Raw genomic sequence first — 24249 nt, forward strand, 5'->3', positions numbered from 1 at the left:
GTAAATCTCAGCACAGACACACACGTTAAGAGGGAGGAAGAGATTAGAGTAACGAATCTACAAACCTAGGAATTGCAAAGTTGCCAGCTGTCACCAAAAGCTATGAGGGGGCCATTAAACAGATTCTGCCTCAAAAGGAACCAACTTTGCCAAACCATGATATAGGACTTCTAGTTTCCAGAACTATGAGAGAATAAACTTCTGTTGTTTTAAGCCACTCAGTTTGTGGTACTGTTATTGCAGACCTAGGAAATTAATACAAGTGTTTATCACCATTTGTTATACATAGTCATGTGTCGCTTAACAATGGGAGTATGTTCTGAGAAGTGCACTGTTAAATGATTTCACCGATATATGAACACCAGAGTGTACTTACACAAACCTAGATGGTATAGCCTACTATACACCTAAGCTATATGTAGCTCCTAGGCTACAAACCTGTACAGCTTGTTACGGTACTAAATACTGTAGGCAATTGTAACACAATGGTAAGTAATATGTACCTAAACATATCTAAACATAGAAAAGGCACAGTAAAAATAAGGTGTTACAATCTTATGGGACCACCTTTGTTTATGTGGTCTGTCATTGACTGAAATGTCCTTATTTCCTTACTTGTTTACTGTCTGTGTCTTGCCGTAATGACTGGCACATAGTATGCATTTAACAAACATTTGCTGAATGGATGAACAAATGGTCTAGACCTTGTGGGTTTACTCCTCTAAAAACCTATGGAATGAAGATGTCTTTTTGTTGTTCCTTAAATTTAAACCCATATGCCGTGTATTTGGAGCTGGCTATCACCTGGGGGAGTGGACAGTCTAGAACTGTCTTTTTTCACCTCCCTCCTTATTTTCACAGTGATGGAAAGTGTTACAATAAAGCTCTATGAAAGAGGGAAATACACAGACAAAGAGTAGTAGTAGGCTATGAAAGAGATGTATGCAGGTGTGTAGGGATGTAACATTTCATCTGACATTGTCATGATTCTATCCATGCACACATCTTAGCTTCTTGTTGTTGCTTACCAAGTATGACTTAGCCTCATCCTATCTTATTGTAAGCTCTTGTTCTCTTAGATCAAGTTGCTTGATCCCACAGGGAATGAGGTGTTCTCCCAAAATGTACTGTCTACGGCTATAACCCCAATTTACTGTACCCTAAAACAATTAACCACCTTGATCAGGATATAGAGTATTAACAGGGATTACCAGGGTTATTCCTATGAAGGAGTGAGAAAGCAAGTGCCTTGGGTTGAATATCCCCCCAAAACTTAATCCCCCACTGTAACTGTTAAGGGTGGGAAATACTATTACGGTAATTGAAAGGTGCGACCTTGAAGAGATGACTGGAATGTAGGACCACACCCGTAGTGAATGCATTAATAATGGTAGTCAGGGGCATGGTTTGGAGGGCTTTAAAAGGAGAGCACAGGGCCGGCCCCGTGGCGCACTCGGGAGAGCGTGGCGCTGGGAGCGCAGCGACGCTCCCGCCACGGGTTCGGATCCTATATAGGAATGACCGGTGCCCTCACTGGCTGAGCGCGGTACGGGTGACACCATACTAAGGGTTGCGATCCCCTTACCAGTCACGAAAAAGACAAAAAAAAAAAAAAAAAAAAAAAAAGAAGAGCACAGGAAGAGCTGCTCTCTCTCTGCTTTGCCATTCTCACCTGTGACCCTGTATTGCTGTAAAGACACCACCAAAAAGACCCTCACCAGATGTGTTCCTTGGACTTTGGACTTCTCAGCCTCCAGAACTCTAAGCGATAAATTTCATTTTCTTATAAATTACCCAGTTCCAGGTATTTTGTTATAAGCAACAAAAAAAGGACTAACACAGCAAAACAGATAGAGAATGTGAGCATGGGGAGGGTTGTGAAGGTAGGGGTACAACAAAGGAGACTTATGCTCTTTAATTTTATATACAACATATTACTGTTTGTATATTTTCCAACAGGCATGTACTTATTATTTTTTTAATGAGGGGAAGCCTAAGGAGCAGTTAAATCACCTTGCAACATGTAAGAGACTGTCATATAAACAGACAATAGATGTTTATATTTCCAGTGAGTTATAAGCAGGAAGGCATTTTACTGATGTTGACACTAAGAATACTCTGTTTCATCGATCTTTTTACTTCTTTTTTCTTTTACTCTTTCTATACCATATACTTCATTCTTCCTGTTTATTACTCATGTATTTTTTAAGCAGCAGTGGTAAAAAGGACCTGAGAAATTATTTCATTTTATCTTCTAAACTCAGGAAAGTCTACTGATTTGAACCAGATTTGCTACAGGCAAATCTTATCTTTGGTTTGTGGATTCTACCCTTCTTATAATCCCAAACATTTAAAATTCTTATGTCTAAGTCTTGCTGGCCTCATTACAGTACATCTAAAAGTAATAGCAAGGGGCAAATTTATGGGATAATCCAATCTTAGTTATTGCACATATATTTTCTTCTCGGTATATGAGACAGGTAATGAATCCAACAAAATAAACACATGCTTGAGAAAAAATACTACAACAGAACAAATAAAAGGAGAAAATAATGAACCTATAAATTGTCCACATCTGTAAACATTGATCTAAGACATACTAAATACCCGACATCAATAAAATTGACTTTAATTTCTCACAACTAATCACCTTTGTGCTCTAACAAGTTCCTGAAATCTACACAGTTTTTCCTGAACTAAGTTTATCCTTTACTAACATAAATTCTTCCCAGAAACAGAGGATTCCAAAACACAAACATAATCTTGTAGTATATGCATCTAAGTTTGTTTTTCTTAAAACTCCAGTACCTGAAGATCTTTATTTAAAATACAGTCTACTACCTGAACTGACAATGTTTTCTTTATGGGTACTAGGTGAGGCAAAAATCATGAAGGTCTCATTAGCCCCCACTAAACACTGCCACTAAAATAGCTATAATTAAAAGACTGACAACACAATATTATCAATACAAGTGTGTGAAGAAATTGGAACCCTCATATGTTGCTGGTGAGAATGGAAAATGAAAAGCTCCTTTTGAAAAGAGTTTGATGGTTTCTTAAAAATTTAAACATATACTTCCCATATTGCCCAGCAATTCCATTCCTACCCAAGAAAACAAAAACATACAAAGACTTGTATATAATTGTTCGTAACAGCACTACTTATAATAGCTCCAAACTGGAAACAATCCAAATGTCTATCAACTGGTGAACGGATAAACAAAATATGGCATACCCATATGATGGAATATCATTCAGCCATAAAAAGAAATGAATTATCTATACACACTACAACATGAACAAACCTCAAAAACATTACAGTAAGTGAAAGAAGCCAGATGCAAGAGACCACACATAGAGTGATCTCATTTATGTGAAATTTCCAGAAAATGCCAATCTACAGAGACAGAAAGTAGTTGCTTAGGCTGGGGGTAGAAGCAAGAATTGACCACAAACAGGCAAGGGGAACTTTTTGGTGTGAGAGAAATTTCTTTAACTGGATTGTGGTGATGACTGTATAACTCAATAAATTTATAAAAGATTACCAAATTGTACTTACCAGTACATTTTTTGGTAGAATGCTGTACTTCAATCAAAGCTATTAAAAAACTGGCAATAAATAAGTACAATTTATGTAAGAGATTCATGGAGATTTACCCAGGTAAAAGGGAGACATTAGATATGTCTACTACAGAATAACTCTTTAAAGCTCAGAGAGCAGATCTTACCTTGAATGTCCCAAGAAAACACTACTCGTAATTACAAAGGAGAAGGAACTATTAAAAAACAATTCTTATATAAGAAATGGCTCTTGAATCCAATGGCCTGCCAATGAAATACAGTGGCTATCCTGAGTGTTACAGTTAAACCTCATCACCACTGAAAGACATAAAGAGAGAACTATAGGATTTCAGCAGTTTATTCTGACAGAGGAAATGACAATAGGCCTTTAATCATAACTACTAACCAAAGATTTTTCTCCAAATATTAAGGACAGAAATCTAAAAAAAAAAAATTAATTTTTCTCCTATTTCCAAAGATATCTATGCTGGTAATATTTTCAAGCCCTGCTAAAACTGTGTTCTATATCAGAATCAAACTCCCTTCGCTTTTCTGGCCAAAGAAGAAAGCAAGCCATTTCTTTAAGTTTTATGTAGAAACACATGGATCTAAAAGACAGGACTAACTGTACAGCAGCCCTGCCTTATCAACAGTTTCAGTTACCCATGGTCAACCGCAGTCCAAAAACGTTAAATAGAAAGTTCCAGAAAAAAGCAATTCATAAGTTTTAAATGGCACTGTTCTGAGTAGCATTATGAAATCTTGTGTTGTGCGTTTCACCCCACCCAGGTCGTGAATCATCCCTTTGTCCAGAGTATCCACTCTTTTATGTGATACCTGGCCATCAATCACTTAGCAGCTGTCTTTGTTTAGCAGACCACCTGTCATGGTATCACAGTGTTTGTGTTCAAGTAACCCTTATTTTACTTAATAATGGCCCCAAAGCACAAGAGCAGTAATGCCAATGTATCATTATAATTGTTATCACTGTTAAGCTCTTAACTGTGCCTAATTTATAAATTACACTTTATCGTAGGTATGTATGTATAAGAAAAAATATAGTAAATATAGGATTTGGTACTGTCCACGGTTTCAGACATCCACTGGCAGGGGGGCCTGGAATGTATCCCCTGCAGATAAGGGGGACTACTGTACCAAATTACACTTGCCACTTCTTTCTGTATCAGCATATTTTTTGCCTTGGGCTTGCAATTTGAAAGGGGAGGACCAAACCACTTTTATTACATTTAAGTAGGACTGCAAGCTGTTTCTAGGTTCCTTTTAATACATTTCAGCTGATAAATGACTATTTTAACAAAAGTCTAACATCCTTTCCTAAAGATTTTAATTGGTTAAGAGCTTCTGTTGTTTGCCATGAGCAGTCACTTTAAGTCATTGATTAAAGCAGTTTGCACATCAGCACAATCTAAAATCAGTTTCCTTTTTCAACCATCTGGACTTAAGAAGTAATCTTGAAGACAGCTCAATTCAAGGAGAACCAAGTGCACTGTCCTGCATGACAATGATCTACCATGGAAGGAAGAACCACAGAATTTACAGGAGGTGGAGATTAAGAACCAAATTGCCATGAGTAACTACTTCACCCGCTCTCTGCCTCATAAATCATACACACAAGCACTTAGTGTAAGGGTGAACTTTAACAGCAAATTGAATAACATAGCCTTTCACCTAAGCATGCGTGAATTCCGCATTTGCAGGAGAGCCAAATGTGAGCATTTTGCCTTGCTGCACTGATGGCCAGGTCATCAGTGCAAGCTGATGGTTCAGTGCATTAAATGCAGGCTTGGATGGATGCTGAGCTCTAGTTGTTTTGATGCTGTGAAAGCGTTCATGAATTCCAAATTTTCGGCCAGAGGGAAAAAAATATCCTTTCCATTTTTAACATAAACAGAGAAAAATTACTCAGCAGGTTTAAGGCAAGCAACTTCACTATGTAGAATGAGAAAACAAAACATTGGGAGAAAATAGGAACACTGTCATAAATTACATGCAGACTTCTTTTAATGCTCTCAAGAAGAAATCTAAGTGCTCACTGAGAACATAACTATAGCAAACATGGTCTCATTTTTATGCTACCAGCTGCCTCTCTTTCTTAATGGATAGCCAGGTTACATATTACAGAAACCATACCCTGTAATTAGGGATATTCTGATACACAGATTGACAGGAACTTGAAAGGGTTGTTAGAAGCTGTGTAAGAATGAATGGAAGCCTTTTAGGGAGAGTTGCTGAAAAACCTACTTTAAAAATGCTTATGTGTATATGATTGTCTTTGGTTTCTGTGTCATACCTTTTTTATTTTTTCTTTTCATCTCTATTTCAATGATTTTATTTTAACTATTTGGCTGATGAGTTTTATTGTATTAAAATGTAAACTTCAGGGTAGTGCTGTGCCATCTAACGAAATGTATACAACCAATGAAAATGTTTAAGCCAAGAATAGGCCAAGAATTGGCTCTCTGGAATATGATCTAGTGTCTTCTACACATATACAATAATCAGTGGAAAGTTATCTGATCTACTCTGGGCCTCAGGTCACCTATCTGGAAGATGAACAAGAACTGAAGGCCCACTCATGCATAATTACCGTTACCAGATAATAACACACCGTTTTAGCAGGTATCCTCTACAATTCCAAACAGACTGATTTTTGTGTTAGAATGAGATGACTTGTCTTGATAAAAGAGGCATAAAATAAGTCCAGATCATCAAGTTCTGAGGTTTAACAATTTAAAACTAATCAAAAAGTAATTCAGTGAAGAGCAAGTTGAGATATTTAATAAAAAATATCAAGTACAGACTAAACCTCTAGAATCCGTAATCATGTATTTTTTTAATCTCATGACTAGATGCATCAGTGCTATTTTGGGAAAAGATTAAGAAAGTATATGAAACTATTAAAAAAAAAACTTACAAACTAAAGACTTTTAAATTTTTAGTCACTGTTTGCATTAAGTATCTTTCCTTTAGAAAGTTCAAAGTATTTGACAGAACTTATTTTTCTTTATTAGCTCTGTGTAGATAAAGGCCACATTTTTATCTCCTTATCTTAATCTGGACAGAGCTATGACAGATTACATAACTCATAACCAAGATTACAGAAACCAGGACCAATTAAATAAAGAAAACACACACACGCGCGCACACACACACACACACAAACATCAAACTCACACAGGAAATTTCTCCTAGATCACAATTCTCAAGGATCCACAGTTTAGAGCTTGACTCAGCAGAAAATCACATAATTTTTCTAAGTAAACTGCCGTGCAAATGTGATAGTACTATACCATACAATAACAGAATTGGAGAAAACTGTCTACTTGGCTTTGATGAATAATATCATTTTATTACTAATTGTATCACATTCTAACAAGTGCTAAAGGACTTGGGAAAGTGAATTTGAGGAACTTACTTTTTAAAATTGAAAGGATGTTTTTGATGAATAAGAATAAGATAGTTGGAGAACAAAGGCAAAAAACTTGAGGATGAGATGTGAGCCAAACAAAGTGAGAGGAAAGAAAAATGAGAGAAATGAAATGTCTCAGCAACCACAGAATAAACTGATCTTCTAATCAAATGGTCCAGGGCACATTACTGCTTACTTGTACATAAATCTAATGTTAAATACCAGCTGTTTGGGGGTCTGTAACATTTCTACTTAAGATGTCTTCTCCTGATAGGTTTGATTTTTTTAAAAAACAGTTGTAATGGATTTAATTTTGTCCCCACAAAACTCATTGAAGCTTGAATTGTGTCCCCCAAGTTTTATGTATTAGAAACTTAGCCTCCACTGTGACTGTTAAGAGGGTGGGAAATCCTATTATGGTAACTGAAAGTTCGGTCTTTGAAGAGGTGATTAGATTGTGGGACCATGCAGTAGTAAATGGATTAAAAATGGTGATCAGGGGCATGGTTCTGAGGGCTTTAATAGAAGAGCAGAGTCTGTCTCTCTCTCTCTGCTTCCACTATCTTGTAATGTGAGACCCCTGGGTCACTGTCGCCACCACCAGGTGGACTTTGGACTTCCCAGCCTCAGAAACTGTAAGCAATAAATTTTTTTTTTTTTTTTTTAATAAATCACCCAGTTGCAGGTATTTTGTTATAAGCAACAGACATGGACTAATACACCAGTCATACTCATTTGAATTCAATTTGGTGGAACAGAGCTCTGCCACCTTATCACTATGCAGAATCCTAATACAGAACCTATAATCTAAATGGCAAAAACAAGGTCCATTAAAGAGAGAATCACCTCATTATAAAATAAGTTACATCTCATCCTTTTATCTGTCTCCATATATCCATCTTTCCTGGCTCTTAAGGTCCTCACAGAACCTGTTTTTGACACAGCAGGGACACAAGCTATTTTACATAATGTCCCACATTCAGTGGGAATTTATAAATTCACATCTCAATCACAAAGGAATTGTTGGGAGGACTGAAGTAATGTGGTTTTTCTTCTCCAGTTTGCTGTCTATTTTTTGGCCATTTTAGCAACCTTTCTAAGTAAAAGTAGGGAAATGGGAAGAAGCTGGAAATCCATGTGGTTCTCCTTAGCAGCTCTGATCAGCTTGGGTAGAAGAGGATGTTCCAAGAAATGGACACACTCAATAAATCACCCAGCAATGATGCACTTATGAACAGTGTGTGCAGGGAAACAACCCTACTTTCACAATTAATCGGTGATGGTTATATGGACAGCCGTGGTCAAGAATTTTTCTCTTGTAAAACTATGGTGACAGAATGGTGGGGTGAGTGAGGAGGAAAGGGACTGGAAAGAGAAGGGCACTGGAGGAAGAATCAAAGACGCTTGAAGAAGCATCAGCAGCCAGAAAGAACACTTTTCTTGGGGCTCACAGTGTTAGCTACCTCCTCGTTGCCAATAAACTTAGAATGAAAAACATCCCTCACGCTGAAAACCAGAAGTAAGAAAATGTGTAGCTGTCCCCTGCAGACTGCTCATGTCAGGGAAGAGGATCATGATACTCTGACTATGCTAGTATCAGGCCCAACAGAAAGTAACTGCACCCATATTTTAGTTCATAACAGTAGGTGAAATGGCCAAGTTCTACCCAAGGGCAGAACAATCTTAACAACTATCTACTGTTGATTACACTTTTGGCAAATAAATCAAGAAACAGATATACTGGAGAAACGGGGACACCCTAAACAGAGATTTCTCACAGGGATAAAGAAGATCACTACCAGGGAAGCAGCTTGAAATTTGGAGAGAGTACTCTTTGGGCTTGCAAGGGAACTGAGTCTTGGCTCACAAAGGGCCTTAGTAAAGAGATGCCCATGCAGGAAGAACAAAGGAAAGACAAGCAATGAAGAGACAAAATTTCTGGAGGCAGAAGCAAGAAAGGGAGGGATAAAGGGAAGCTAAGTTAGAACCATGAAGCAGAACTAGTTGCTAACAAGTAGTCAGTCCCATTATCTGACAGCTCTGTGGAAAGTCTAGATTTGTGACTGTCACTAAAGAACTCTGATTCAAGTCTTCGATGGAAGTACAGAGGGACATCCACTGTCAAAACACTAGAAACATGTTGAGACTCAAAGTCACATTCAATGTAAAAGAACAATCTATTCATCAAAAGTCCTGTCTACAGGCATAAGGTTTTAGAATCATGACCTTGTAGTGTTTGTTTTAAAAAAGCATAGGCAAGGAGGGCATTAGAAATTGGGAGAAACAGTACGCAAAGCAGAAAAATCCAGAATTTGAAGGAGACACGTGTTTGAATCCCTGTGTGATTTGGGGGGAAGTTAAACTCTTCCAATTTTACAGTTTTCCATCTGTAACACAGGGACGAATAATACCTGTTGCAAACTATATGTCACCTAGGGTCCACTTGCCATTGTTATTTTCACCAGACTGCTTCAAATCCCCAATTCCATGGCTGGGGGACACCATGTTTTCTTAAGATACAAGCAAATTCTCAGGAATTTACTGTCTCATGGTCTTTTCAGACTCTGGCCTCCTGTGTTCTCAGGTATTTTCCTTGCTCTGCCTGAAGTAATTCCAGATGCCAAACTCTGCCTCTTCACCAGTTTCCCCAAAAAGAGCACTCAAACCTAGTATTTTGAGAGTTTTACTGACACTGAGAATTTGCGGTCCTGAGTTGGGAATATATTGTAGAAGGCTATGGCCATGTGTAAATTCACCCACGACCTGTCCCCCTCATACCTCATCTCCTCACCTTCTCCTCTCCCGACCTAGCTCCAGTTTTTCTACTTCTATGATGCTGAGGAGCTTCCCCCTCCTCTGAAGCCTGAGCACTGGCTAACCACCAAGCCTCGGGACAGAGACTCATTCTCTAACCCAAGGACTTATCAAAGTATTTCCCCAATAAAAACAATTCTTTCTTTCAAAAAGTTCTGGCACCAGCTGTTAAAGCTCCACCATGTTCTCCACTTCCTCACATGACTTTGCGGGAGTCCTGTGCAGGGCAACTAAAACAGAGAGTGTAAGAAAGTGCTAGCACAGTGCCTTGTGCATAGTAGACACAAAGTAACAGTGGCTGCCATCTAATGGTGATGACAGCTACATTTAGTCCCTGAAAAGACCATGCCTACACCAACTAGCAGACCAATCACTTCCACACGGAGGACCTTGGACTTTGGCCAAATTAATCAAAAACATACAAACAGAAGCTAAGAAGTTCTCAACTTTTCTTCAAAAACACAGTAATCATGAGAGATGAAAGAGTTCATTGACTAAGTCACAGTAGTATCTCTGCCCTCAAACACATAGTCACAATATGCAGCCAAACAGCACAGGAACAATACTGTGAAAGCCTCTTTTGATCACCTTAATACATAAAAGAGGGAAATTCTGAAGTATTGTTTCCACTAATCCTTCTGGAAAACTGTCACTAAGAATTTTAGATTTCCTTCTTATATTTACACGAAGTTTTGTTTTGTGTTAAAACGCAAACACTTTTCTCCTATATGGCAACTCTTCATAGGACAAAAAGCTCTTCCTCCATCTCAAAATATAAGACATAAAAGCACCATTTATAAGACTGCAGTTTAGCACCATGACAAAGCTGTTCTTCCTCGGGAGATGCTCAGGGGCTTGGCCTTTGGTGTTCCTGCCAATAGGACTTAGCCTGGTAGACTGTATGCTCTCTCAGAGGCTCAGCTGGTTATGACTGCCTCTTGGCACCAGCACAGCAGGTCTGGGCATCTTGCCAGGATTCACAGACTCCAAGTAGCAAGGTACCTTAGACCTATGCTAGGCACTAGTGTTTCTAGGCATTTAAGAGTCACTTCCCCCTAAAATGTGCACACATGAACATAAACATACACATAGAAGGCAGCTCACAGAAAGGCCTGACCTTGGGCAGCAATAATAAATTCAATATTGCTGTATATACAAACCTGCTAGATAAACAATTACCAGTGGCCACTGTTCAAAGGGTAAATAAACAGGAAGCTGAACACAATCAAGTGAATGAACACTAGTCCCAGATCCTCTGTCCCCCCCTGGAAGCTATTTTGCTATTAGCCCCAGCCTAAGAATTCTAGGTTATATCTGATATGAAAAACTTGAGGATGCAGTCCATTTGAGAAGGATTAAAAATAGGGGCAGCAGCAAGGTCTTTCTGGAACAACTATAAATGAAGCACAAACTTTTAGAACTGAATCAAGAATTATGTGTCTCTGAAAACAGGAAGACATGACACAAAAATCTTTTATTCCCGGCTCACTCACAAGACCCTAAAGAACTTCAGTGAAGTGGAACTAAAAGCTCCAAACTGGGCCACAGTTTCTTCAACAGGGAGACTTTTGAATAAGTTCTATCTCTGTTTGGGCAGATCTGCACCGACTTTACCCTCACGTGCTCCTCATGTTGCCTCAGTAAGCCTCTAACAAGGGACAGTCACAAAGACCTGCCAGTAATGAAAAACGATGTTCAAAGCATTACGACAAAAGGATATAGTTACCAATCTAGGCTTTACATCAATTAGCCTAGTAAATACCTGCACTTCAATGCACAGCCCACAGCACATCACTCACCTTCCTCAAAGCTGATGCTCTTCTGTCTCACAAGAACACGGAAGTTTTCAGCAGGATTCACACTTCCAACCTACAATACACCACAGACAGTAAACCTACAGATCACTTCTCTTTTTGGCTTAATGTGGCAAGTGTGCTCTTATAAAATAAAAGCAAAGACAAAGAGAAGGCTTTTTCTATTCATTTTCATTTCCAGGGCTCTGTTAAAAGCTAGCAGATCCCAGTGGTCAAACAGCTGCCCTCTATACTTTCACGTCCCTTTCTCTATGGAAGCTGACTTCTTTCCAGAGGGGTCAGAAGTACTAGAACCCAAGCCAACAGCCAGACCAGCTTGAAGGCTTTATGTAGTACAGACTGCCCATATACCCTGACACCCAGGCAATTAGGAAGGGGAGGATTCTGCAGTGTGGGGTCAGTTCATAATATATCTGCCCCACAAAGATGACATGAGAAACAATAGCTTGACGTGTGATTCACTGAATTGCCCTTTTTGGCTGATTGCTGCTGACCCTTTGGAACTGAAGTTTTGGTAGGATATACAAACATGTCCTCAAAAAGTAAATGCAGATCATATATAAAGGTTTATGTCAGTGCAGCTAGGTGGGAAAATTTCAAAGATGAAACTCCTTGTCACACTACATGGTACTTTCTGATCTTACCTATATCTTCAATCTGCTGGTCCCAACCTTAACAGGTCCTAAGTAACACTCAGCTCACAGGGGAGAAAACAATGGTGTTAATATTACAGCTGGTAAACTTTAGTACAAAATGCTCTGGTATTAGTCTGATTTGCTCTGGTATAGCAAGCAGAACTAACAAGATCATGATTTTTTACCTTTACTATAAAACACCCAAATGAAATCCAAAACAATTTTTCAGATATTCATTTTTTCTGAGAGCATTTCTGTTTGAGGTGGGAATAAAGGTATGCCCTAGTGCTGACTATCCTTCCTAGTATATTTTGCTAATAACGAACAATTTTTAAGATTGTTGACTCAAAATAATGCTGCTTAAAATAAGGCAATATTTTCAAGTCCCAAAAACCTTCTCATTAAATACAGAAGATCGCAAGTGTCAAAGGATACTTAGTTTGGGGAAATCCTAAACCTGTGGATCCTATTCTGAAGCCATATATCAGAAAAGAAATAGGAGAATTATACTAACTTAAATTTTATGTACTTGGAGATTAACACTCATATCATTAACCCCCACTTATCCTATCATTTTGACTCAACAGAAAGCTGCAAAATGAAGCCAGCAAAAAACTCTTTACAAAAAATGCTACCACTGAGGTGTTCCATGTTCTACATACTGGAGTTCTATATATTATATATGATACAGATAAATTATATATGTAATTCATTGACAATGATTACTTAAAGGAAGAAGTACAAGGTGAGCCTTCACAGTTTATATAGAGAGAGGACCAGAGAAAGTGATATGTTAATGGGCTAAAAGAAATAGATGCAACCTTCACCAAGCCCCAACCTTCCTGAAAATGGGAAGCACATTGTACAAGCTCTGCTTACACTCGTGACACTGCCTTCAGCCAGGCTGGAGATGCTGAAATGGGCTTCTCTTTCTTCAGTCTTGAATTTTTTAGCAGTGGGTCCCTCTTCATTGCTAGAAAAGAAGAAATAATTAATCCCTTAAAATAAAACAATACAAAAACCAGAACTGCTGATGTAAAGTATGAACTTATTTTCCAAGCATCAAAAATAAACAGCTGTGCTCAGTTCTTCACAAACAGCCCTCTTCCCTTTCCCAGCCTCAGGGCTCCTGGCTTGGAGCAGCGTGGCTTTGTTTCACAGCACTATAGAAATCAGAATTAGCAGTTGTATCACAAAGTGCTTGAAAAAGATGAAACTCAAGCACAGAAAATGGAAACTTAACATTTAAGTAAGAAATCCATTTACCCATCAGATATTATTTGCTTGTTCCTATTTCCAAATTGAAAACTATTAGCTTTCCATGTACACAGAAGATTTCTGTGTCTAAAACCCCATCTCCACCCCGTACATGAGAACTTTGTAAGCTTCTACTCATAGCTGTCAAAACTCATTAGACAATCCTTAATTAAATATGCAAGAGCTTCCTCTTAGACAAATCTTAAACTATTAAAAAAACTTTCAAAATAAAACTTTTAATTTGTTCTTTTATAAGCCTAATTCTGTTTTTGGCAATATGCTAACACAGTCCAATAGCACCTGTGTGCTTAAGGGAAAGCCAACTCCAAGAAAATATACCAAGCACCTCACCTCATGTAACATGCTAGCTTTAATAGCCTGCCTTAAAGTCAAGAGGAGGTCAAGTTAATTACAAAGGAGAAGAAAAACAAATCCAAAGACTTTGCCCATGATCTCTCTTAAGTTGCTGAACATAAAGATATGAAGGTTTTTCTCCCAGAGAAATAACCAATCTGGGGCAAAAGCAGCCATCAAGAAATGGCTGAATGATAAGAGAAATCAGTAACTATGATCCAGTATTTCTTTTTTTAGTAAAATAATTTTAACTGACAAATAAAAATTATATACACTTATCATGTACAACATGATGTTTTGAAATATGTATATACTATGGAATGGCTAAAGCAAGCTAATTAACATACACATTACTTTACATACTTATTTTTTTTTATGCTGAGAACAGTTAAAATCTACTCTCTTAATGATTTTCAAGACTGGTAATCAAAACAACATGGGTTGTTTTTTTTGTTCAAAACTCAAACCTTCAGACAATGAGGCTTAAAGAAGAAGTTACATTAAAAATGAAGCAAAGAAAAATAAGGCCTAAGCTGGCTTCCTTAATGGTATTTCAATAATGAATCTCCTCTTACAGGTAGGTAAAAGAACTAAAGTAATCATCACAGCCACACGTACATAAATTAAAAGCTTTATTAATTGACATCTTTTCCATCCACTACCAACCTTTTTCCCTTTGGGAAGGAGAGGAGATAAGCAAAAGACAGAAGGATGGAAACTTTAAAAGGGATAAGTCACCCAGAACTCTTTCTTTGTAAGTAGAATAAAAAACAAACACACAAAATCTTTATGTCAAAAATGTAAGAAAAATGCATAAACTCAAGGAAGAACAAAATTCCATTAGAAGTTGAGCTCATTAAAATAAAAAAGGTCACAGCCAGCCATTTCAGTTAACCTTTGCCAGTTCTTCCCAAGAGACAGACAACAACAATATGGTACGGCTGAAGATTCAAAGACAGAAGACGTGGATTCTCATCTCAGTTTTGCCACTGACTAGCTATGGAATCTCATAGCTTCTTGAAGGTAGTGTTCATGTATATTAATTTTTGTTTATACAAAGTTTAGAGTCTACTAAGTTACTATCTTTTCTGAGATTCAGTTTGCTACTTAGGAAAACACTATAATGAAAAGTATCATTAGTGTATAAACTATACTGTTCCAAAAATACAAATTAACTTATATGGTAGAGTTAAGAAGCATTACACATACAAAACACTAAGCTAAATTCTGTGGGAAAATAAGGTGGAATCACATGAAGAATTTTTTAAACCCTCCAAAATAAGATTCTAAGAAAGGAAGAGTGAAGAGACGCATATACCAATTCTCCAGTATCGGGCAGGTAAAAGCAGCCCCTGATATAAGCAGAAAGTAGTGAAAATTAAATCTGGTTAACATTCTCAAGGTCAAATCATGTAATAGCATAATTAGGAATTTTGCATATATTAAACTCATAATGTCCACGTGAAATGGGAAAGGGTAATGACTCTCAACACTAAATTGCCTATGAAAGCACCAAGCTCTATGAGGTAGAAATCATGCAAGATCACAGTAGACATACAAATGTTAACAGCAACTTTATTTGGATGGTGGGACCATGGGTAATTTTTTCTTTCTCCTTTTTTCATTTTCTTTCACAAATATGCATACATTTTGTAATCCATTTATTTAGCCAAACATTTACTGAATATTTTACTATGTATCAGCCACTAAGCTAGACTCTAAACTCTAGATATACAAAATTAATACACAATCAACACCTTCATGTGAAGTTTAGCCAATAAAAAAGATAAGTATATAAACAGATAATTCACAAAATATTGTGAGAGGCAGCACATCGCTTTCAGAGGACAGCAAGTAGTTGTACTTGGCTGGAGCATGAGGCACAAGCTAGGAATTAGTAAGAGATGAGGCTAGTAGGGATACAAATTATTGTATAAAAAATGTGAGGAAAGAAAGTGGTTTTCTTTAGGTAGTTGACGTATGGATAAATGCTTCTTTTCTTTCCACTTATCTGGGTTTCTCATTTGTGTAACAGAGTTGGATCTTATGCTGAAGATAATGGGAGGCCATTAAAGCAAAGGTTTTTAATCAGGGGTCCAAAGATGGCATTCAAGGAATCTGTGAACTACCTGAATTATATTCAAAACTTCAAAGTTTGGTGTGTTAGGGCATTTTTCTGGGGAGAGGGTTCATAGTTTTTATATCATACGTGTCCATCATACACATACACAAAAAAGATTAAGAATCACAGCATTAAAAATTTTTAAGCAAGGCAGTGATGTGATCAGATATGGTTTTTAAAAAGTCACTCAGGTAACAGAATGGATTGGAAAGGGATAAGACTGGAATGAGAAAAATCAGCTAAAAGGTTATCTCAGTGAAGCAGGCTAAAATGAGAAGGCCTACATAAAAGCAACAACACTGAGCAATGTTAAAAAGAGCAAACATTTCTTTTTAATGCTTACTATGTTCTAGTCACTGTGCTAAGCACATTTAAATGATCTCAGTTAAACTTTGCAACAACTCTGTGAGTTAGCTATTATCACTGTGAGTTTACAAATGAGCAACCCAAGGCTCAAGAGTTTGACCCTTTGGATAAAGCCCGCAGTTAGTAAGGGGTCAGAACTAATCCTGTACTCTTAATCACTCTCTTATACAGTCTTCTGAAAAGCAGGTATTTATTGTCACTGGAAACAGAGCAACTTGCCAATTTTAACTGTTATTATGGGGAAATGCTTGAGTTTAGATCCAAATCTGACTCCAAAATCAATGCTATTAAGTCACAATTCTAACCTGAAGAGAAAGGCGTAAATTTAATACAACTTGGTAAGCCTGTTAGAGATGAAGAGTGAAAGAAAGGACTGACTCCCAGGAAATTAGGTGTCATTTACTGAAACAGAGAATAACAACATGAAGAGGGGTTTGAAAAGAGCATGGAAAGAGAAAGAATATGACAAGGTCATTTCTGGACATACTGAACTTGAGGTACCTATAGGCACTTAAGCTCCTCAGTGGATAGGACGAAAATGTGGGCTGCAGACAGATATTTAGTAGTTTTTGAAGCCCTGTATATGAAACAATAAAAGGTCTTGGGACATGCATTGCTATGTCAAAATGGCATTACAGTTAAGAGTGCAAGCTCAGGAGTTAGACTGCCTGCATGTAAATCCTTACTCCAACACTTACCAACTATGAATTTGGACAAGTTTCTTATCTTCTCTAATCCTCAGTCTCCTCAGCTTTAAGATGGGGTCAGTAAAAAAACCTATTTCACAGCATGGCCAAATGGATCCAAATAGATAATGCATGTAAAGCATTCAGCATCATACTTGTGTTCAACAAATGTTAGCTATTTCTGAGAACAAGTCCTACAGAATATCAACAGTTAAGTTTGGTGGAGAAAGAAAAGAGGCCTCCAGAGGAATCTGAGAGGGAGTTGGTAAAGATTTATAAAGAAAAATCTAGAGAAGTTGAAGTTAAGGAAAATATATGAGTTTCAGGGAAAGAGGGAAAGAGTAACTGACAATGTCAAATACTACAAAGAGGTTAATAAAGAAAAGGACTGCAAAGCTAAAATGAATTCAGCAGTCAGTGCCTTTTGGAAGACCAGCTTCAGGGAAGTAGTGGGGGCAGAAGCCTGAGAGAATAAGAGCTGAGAAAAGAAGCACTGTGGACCATTCTTCCAATAAAGCCTGGCTTCTGGAGGGAAAAATAATAAGATCAGTAATTATAACAGGTAGTAATTAGACGGTGAAAGATAGGGGGATTATTTTATCTTGTTTTTGATGAAAGAAATGTTACTGTGAGGAGGAAAGGAAGCTGGTAAAGAGGAAGAAGCTGAAAATTCAGAAAAAGAAATTATTACTAGATTAAGGTACCAGATGAGACAGAACAAGGGAGCCCAGGGCTTAACCTTGGACAGGATAAAATACCCTATTTCACTGAGAAGAGAAAGAAGAAAGTAAAGGTAGATGCAAAAACAGGTATGTTTTGAGATAAGATGAGCCAGAAAAATGAGGAGTTCCTACCTATTGGCCCCTATTTTCTCTGTGAAACCATCACTGCCATCATCATTACTGTTGTTACCATTGCTAATGTTCCAGGGACATGACTGGGATTTTTGAAATCATTTACTCACAAACACTATGTTCTTACTACGTGCTAGGCACTGTGCTGGGTTCTAGGATACAACAGTGAACAGTACACATTACTCAATTAACCTCCACAACAATTATATAAGACAGATATTCCTGTTATCCCAATTTTACTCATGAGGAAAATTGAGGCTTAGAGAGATAAGAAACCTGCACCTAAGGTCACACAGCAGAGCAAAGGGGACCAACTCATACTGGCTGACTCTGGACTCTTAACCATTAACTAGGTGAGGTGTCTGCTCAGAGTAAGTGGAGAGGACTATTAGGGGACTCGAAAAGAGCAGAAAACTTTACACTATTTGCATCAAGGCAAAAAGAAATCAAGATCATATATGTGTCAGTTGCACAATCAGGAGCAGACTTCAGGTGTCCTAATTCTCATGCAAGTTCCCTGTCCAATGGATGACATTTCCATTTCGAGGGTTATGTGTCAAAATTAAGGGAAGCAATGCTTGTTATAATAAGGGTAATATTCTGTACATTTTGGGACTACAATGTCATGTTGCTCTTACTCTCTTAAAACGCGAAAGAAAAAAAATCACTTCTAATACTAGGTATTCAACAGGTCCAAGATGAATAGCAGACCTCAAATGTTCAATGTTTTTATTGATAATGATACTATTGTTGCTGTGGGTTTTGACTATTGCCTTCCATCCAAACAGCCCAAAGTACTTTAATATCCTTGACTTCACTGTTACAATATCTCTTGAGGTGAGGCCATTTTTAGATACAGAAAAATCTCATAAGGCTCAAATTACTTAACCAAAATCAAATCAAGAGTGATAAAGCTGGAATGAAAACTAGTGATTTCTAGCTCAGGACTCTTGTCCTAGACTTTGAAACTTTCTGAATAGACATCTGCCCACTCCCCAATCTTAGCCCCTCACCGCTCCTCTGGAAATAATGAATATATATAAAAAACTGTTAGCAGTTTCCCCCCCCGCCCCTTAGGGGAAACTATCTCTACAGCTGATTGGAGCCTTATAAAAATCGAGATCTTTCAGAACCTTGCAGAAGAGACTGAATCATTCTTGAACACAGGAGGTACTCAATATAGATTTGCTAAATGCCTCATTTCTGCAGTTCTTACAAACTAAGATTTCTGAAAAGAAAGGGTAGAGGATAGGAGTGTGAGCAGGCATGTGTCAGTGAGATAATTCTCAGACCCCAGGCAGATAACTTGGCTATGTTGCAAGCCATTAGTGCAAAGAACAAGAAGCCCAGCATACCCGAGCTGCCAGACGAGTGAGCGAAGGTGTAATCACAGCAGGGATCAAATCACAGAACAACAGCCTTCTGGGTCTGTGTAGTGTGCTTTTTTAACCTGCTAATTTACATTTTAATCAAAGGGAGGAGGGGAAAATGGCCCATTTCTTTCCCACAACACCAGAAGGTAATCAAGATCATGAACTGGAGCTTTAATACACAGAGAGAATAGCCCTGTGATTGCAGTGAGCCTACAGCAAGGTGTCATGGGAAGAAAAGGCTGCAGATTTTATTAAAATGTTTCAAAATACAAATCCAGAGGCATATAGAGATAAGGACAGCAGAGGGAAAGTGGATTTTTAAGCACAGTCTTCCTGTGTAGAGGAAGGCAGGATAGACTAAAAAGAAACGTAAACCTCTCCAGGATGTGTTAGGAATGCACATGACAGATTCTATCAAGCACATGATTTTTTTTTTTTTTTCCAATTTTGACATAGCTTGGAGTGTTAACTTCTAGAAAGCCACAAAAAATGTAAAGCTTTCTATTCAACTTGGATGATAATTCACTATATCAATGAATTACAGAAACCAGTGAAGGTTTCTGGGAATTACTCAATCCTCCTTCATGGGGATATTTATAAATAATAAGCTTTACTATGTTAATAAAGATAGAGCTGTGGGGAGGAAATCAAAGAAAAAAGAAAACAAAATTGTGGTCTAAAACCAAATCTCAAAATGCAACCTAAAGAAATGAATACATTACATTATTCTGGTTTGAGGAGAAAAAGTCACCAATAACCAGTTGACCTAAACCTGGTAAAATCAATGTTCTGTACCCAAATAATTCCGGATAATCAACAACAGTTTCTTCTGGTTTATTTTTGTTTTGTTTTGAATGGATATTAATACAGATTCTGAACAGAATCTGATGAGGGAAAAAACTTAATAGCCAACTGTAAGCTTGACTTAAGGATCATATGAAAAGCGTTCTGCAATCCTTAAACTACAAATACCTCCCTAATGGCATAACCAAGTACATCAATGACATACTAATAGAATAGCTAAAGAAGGGCTAGATTTTTCACTTTCTTCCCCACTTTTCCTAATGACACCTAACCTTCCCACCAAAAAATCACATGACCCTCCTTCCTTTCTTTAAAAAAGGGAAAATTTAGCCTTAGCTTTTCAAAAACTGTACTTAACCTCCGTATATATAATTCACCAAGAATCTCATGCTGATGAAAAAGTCAACAATCTAGAAGGTAGCTCTAAATCCCAGGTGAACAGCAAGGATAAAATATGACTACAATGATTAGACGAGAAGCCAGTATTTCAATGCAGGGGTCAAATATCAAAAGGTTTCCTCCTCCCACCTTTGTAAATTCCACAAACTCCTATGCAATACTTTTAATTCAAGAGCCTTTCCAAGACTACCACAAATTCTATGTGATGCAGGGTTAAATGCAACTACACCAAGTACTTACTTGTCCTGGAAAATGTCCTGAGCAGTTATTTGATCCTTTTGCTTGATGGCTTCAGTCAGAGGAAAAAGGGACTTTATTTTAGAGAGAGAAATCTGACATCTCGCTGTCACCTCACCAGGGGGATCCAGCATATTCAAAATGTGCTGCTGAATTGGGGGCAGAGGCTGATGGGGATGTAAAGCTCTGTGCAGCAGACACTGTTGGAAAAGGTATAGGACTTTAAAACACAGATGGAGACATCATCGCTGGCTTTTTTACATTTTCTGATCAGAAGTCCTCCCTCTTTAGTTTGGGAGGGCTACATGATTCATATCATGTGTACAAGATAACAAGGAGGGTTGGCCTAGAACCACCTTTGTTAGTAAGACATTCGTAATGCCCAAAACCACTTGTAAAAATAAATCCAAGCCTAGCAGCAGTATCTTCTATAGACCTTCTTGAAAAGAGCCTATTCTTATAAGAAGAAGTCGTTGCTTTAACTACTTGGGGAATATACAAGGTTCCCTAAGACATGTATTTCTAAGAGCTTCTGACAATCTAGGATTACGACGTTTTCATTATAATCCTTTTACCTCCCTTAATCGTACTGTGCTCTCTCCCTCGTCTTAGAAAACGATGGGTGGTGGTTGAAACAGGTGGCTGAAAGGGAGCTGCCCATGCTCACTGAGTCCCAGAAAGCAGTCTGTGAAAGAGATGAGAATACTGAGTTGTCCCGAACCTCCCATGAGTGCTGAGTTTGTACTTTCCTCCACGAGTCTATCCACTTCTCGCCCGGGCCCCATTGCCTCTCCCCTGGCCTATCACATTCACCTTCCAACTGGTCTCTATGCTTCTCCTTTCACTGTTTCACTGCAGCTACAGCCATCTGAGAACAACTGCATCATGTCCCAGGAAGTCCTGAGGTATGTGGCCCCTGCTCACCTACCTGGTCCCATCACCAGCCACTCTCCTCCTCTCTCACAAGCCAGCTAGGCCGGGCTCTTCCTGTTTCATCCACATGCCATGCTCATCCTGCCTTTGGGTGCTGGGCCTCCCCTAGACCTCAACAAAGTGGGCTCTTTTTTTTTTATAATTTTGGTCTTTATGCAGATTTTATCTCAGAGAGGCTTTCGCTGACACTGTATATAAAGTAGCCCTCCACCCCATCCTACCATCAAGTCATTTTCTATCATTTCCCCTATTTTATATTTTTTACAGCATTTATCATTATCTAAAATTATCTTATCAATTTTTTAGTTTATTTATTATCTGGCCCTCCTCCTTGAAAGTAGAGATCTTGTCTTGTTTGCTAAATTCCAAGCACCAAAAATAGCATCTGTCACATAATATGCACCTAAAAGATTGGTTGGAGGAATAAAGTGCTCTTTCCCAGGGCTCTGGTTGCTGACAGAGGTGTCAGGAAGCAGCACTGAGAGTGGGACCAAGATTGAAGCCAGCACGGGTTCTCCATTGCTCACGTGAGTAGAGATTTGGAGAGCAAACTATTTCCATCCAATCATCTGTACTGCCTTCAGTCTACTAAGTCAGGCCTTGGCAGTACTCATATCTGCTCAGAAAAGTAAATACTCTAAAAGAAGTATAGGAAGGTAAGCAAATAGACAAGATGCCATTAAGAAAAAAAGAAAAAAAAAAAACAACTATCATTTCATTGATGATTGTCTTCCCCTGATAGAGATTAATTCCAAAATTAGGTTGGAGAATAAGGATCCAACTAGTTCTACTTTTAAACAACTTCTACCTTAGTAATTTTGGAGAAAAAAACAGGGAGCTAAATAGCTTCTACAGTTTCACAATACTATTTCACATCACAAGGTATGTGATTTATTCTGTTTCATGGACTGTTTTCCTATACTGAAAAAAATATAAGCTAGAAGTTTCCACTCTAAAAAAATTAAAGATACTTAGGTTTAATAATAAACATCACAGATTCAATGCAATCCCCATCAAAATACCAACGACATTCTTCACAGAAATGGAAAAAACAATCTTAACATTCATATGGAACAACAAAAGACTCCAAAAAGCCAAAGCAATCCTGAGCAAAAAAAGTAAAGCCAGAGGCATAACCCTACCTGACTTCAAATTATACTACAAAGCTATAGTAACCAGGGCCGGCCTGGTGGCGCACTGCTACAGTGCGCTGCTTGGGAGCGCGGCGGCGCTCCCGCCGAGGGTTCGGATCCCGCATGCAGACCGGTTCCCGCTCACTGGCTGAGCGAGGTGTGGGAGCAACACCGAGGGTTGCGATCCCGTTGCCGGTCCCGGTCCGGTACGGGTGCGACACTGAGAGTTGCGATCCGTTGCTGGACACAAAAAAAGACAAAAAAAAAAAAAAAAAAAAAAAGCTATAGTAACCAAAAGAGCATGGTACTAGCATAAAAAACAGACACTTGGACCAGTGGAACAGGAAAGATAGCCCAGAAATCACCCCTCAGGCTTATAGCTATCTGATATTTAACAAAGGCAACAAAAACCTACATTGGGGAAAAGACTGCCTCTTCAATAAGTGGTGCTGGGAAAACTGGATATCCACATGCAGAAGAATGAGGCTAGACATGCACCTCTTACCATATACTAAAATCAACTCAAAATAGATTAAAGACTTAAGTATAAGACCTGAAACTGTAAAATTACTAAGGGAAAATATAGGTGAAATACTTCAGGAACTAGGTCTGGGCCAAACTTTATGAACATGAGCTCAAAAGCACAGGCAACAAAAGAAAAAATAAACAAATGGGACAATATCAAACTCAAAAGCTTCTGCACAGCAAAGGAAACAATCAACAGTGTGAAATGACAACCTACAGAGTGGTAAAAAAAAAACTTTGCTATGCATCTGACAAGGGATTAATATCCATAATATACAAGGAACTCAAGCAATTACACAATAAAAAAACAAATAACCCAATTAAAAAATGGGCAACAGAGCTGAATAGACATTTTTCAAAGGAAGACATACACATGGCCAACAGGTACATGAAAAAATGCTGAACATCACTAGTCATCAGGGAAATGCAAATTAAAACTACACTGAGATACCACCTCACTCCAGTTAGACTGGCAATAATAAAAAAGACAAAGAATAATAAATGCTGGCAAGTGCATGGAGAGAAGGGAATGCTCCTACACTGTTGGTGGGACTGTAAATTAGTACAACCACTATGGAAAACAGTATGGAGGTTTCTCATATAACTACAGATAGATCTTCCATACGATTCAGCAATCCCACTTCTGGGTATATACCCAGAGGAATGGAAATCATCATGTTGAAGGGATACCTGCACTCCCATGTTCACCGCAGCTCTGTTTATAACAGCCAAGATATGGAACCAACCTAAATGTCCATTGATGGACAACTGGATAAGGAAAATATGGTATATATACACCATGGAATACTACTCCGCCATAAAAAAGAATAAAATTCTCCCATTTGCAACAACATGGACGAGCTTGGAGAAACTTATGTTGAGTGAAATAAGCAAAGCACAGAAGGATAAATACCACACGTACTCACTCATAAGTGGGAGCTAAGAGAGAAAG

The 24249-nt window shown here is 38.2% G+C and overlaps 1 protein-coding gene across 1 annotated transcript in view; it reads right to left on the reverse strand.

The window, feature by feature from the left end:
* Positions 1 to 24249, reverse strand: part of XRCC5 (X-ray repair complementing defective repair in Chinese hamster cells 5 (double-strand-break rejoining)) — an 85977-nt gene that overhangs the window by 24870 nt on the left and 36858 nt on the right. The window contains exons 14-16 of the mRNA XM_008574354.1: positions 20710 to 20906; positions 13134 to 13227; positions 11605 to 11674 (exon numbers count right to left, since the gene is read on the reverse strand). Coding sequence (XP_008572576.1) covers positions 11605 to 11674; positions 13134 to 13227; positions 20710 to 20906 — 361 coding nt within the window. The remainder of the gene's footprint in view (positions 1 to 11604; positions 11675 to 13133; positions 13228 to 20709; positions 20907 to 24249) is intronic.

The sequence above is a fragment of the Galeopterus variegatus genome, unplaced genomic scaffold, assembly GCF_000696425.1.
Source record: "Galeopterus variegatus unplaced genomic scaffold, G_variegatus-3.0.2 Scaffold1036, whole genome shotgun sequence".
NCBI classification, from domain to species: domain Eukaryota; kingdom Metazoa; phylum Chordata; class Mammalia; order Dermoptera; family Cynocephalidae; genus Galeopterus; species Galeopterus variegatus.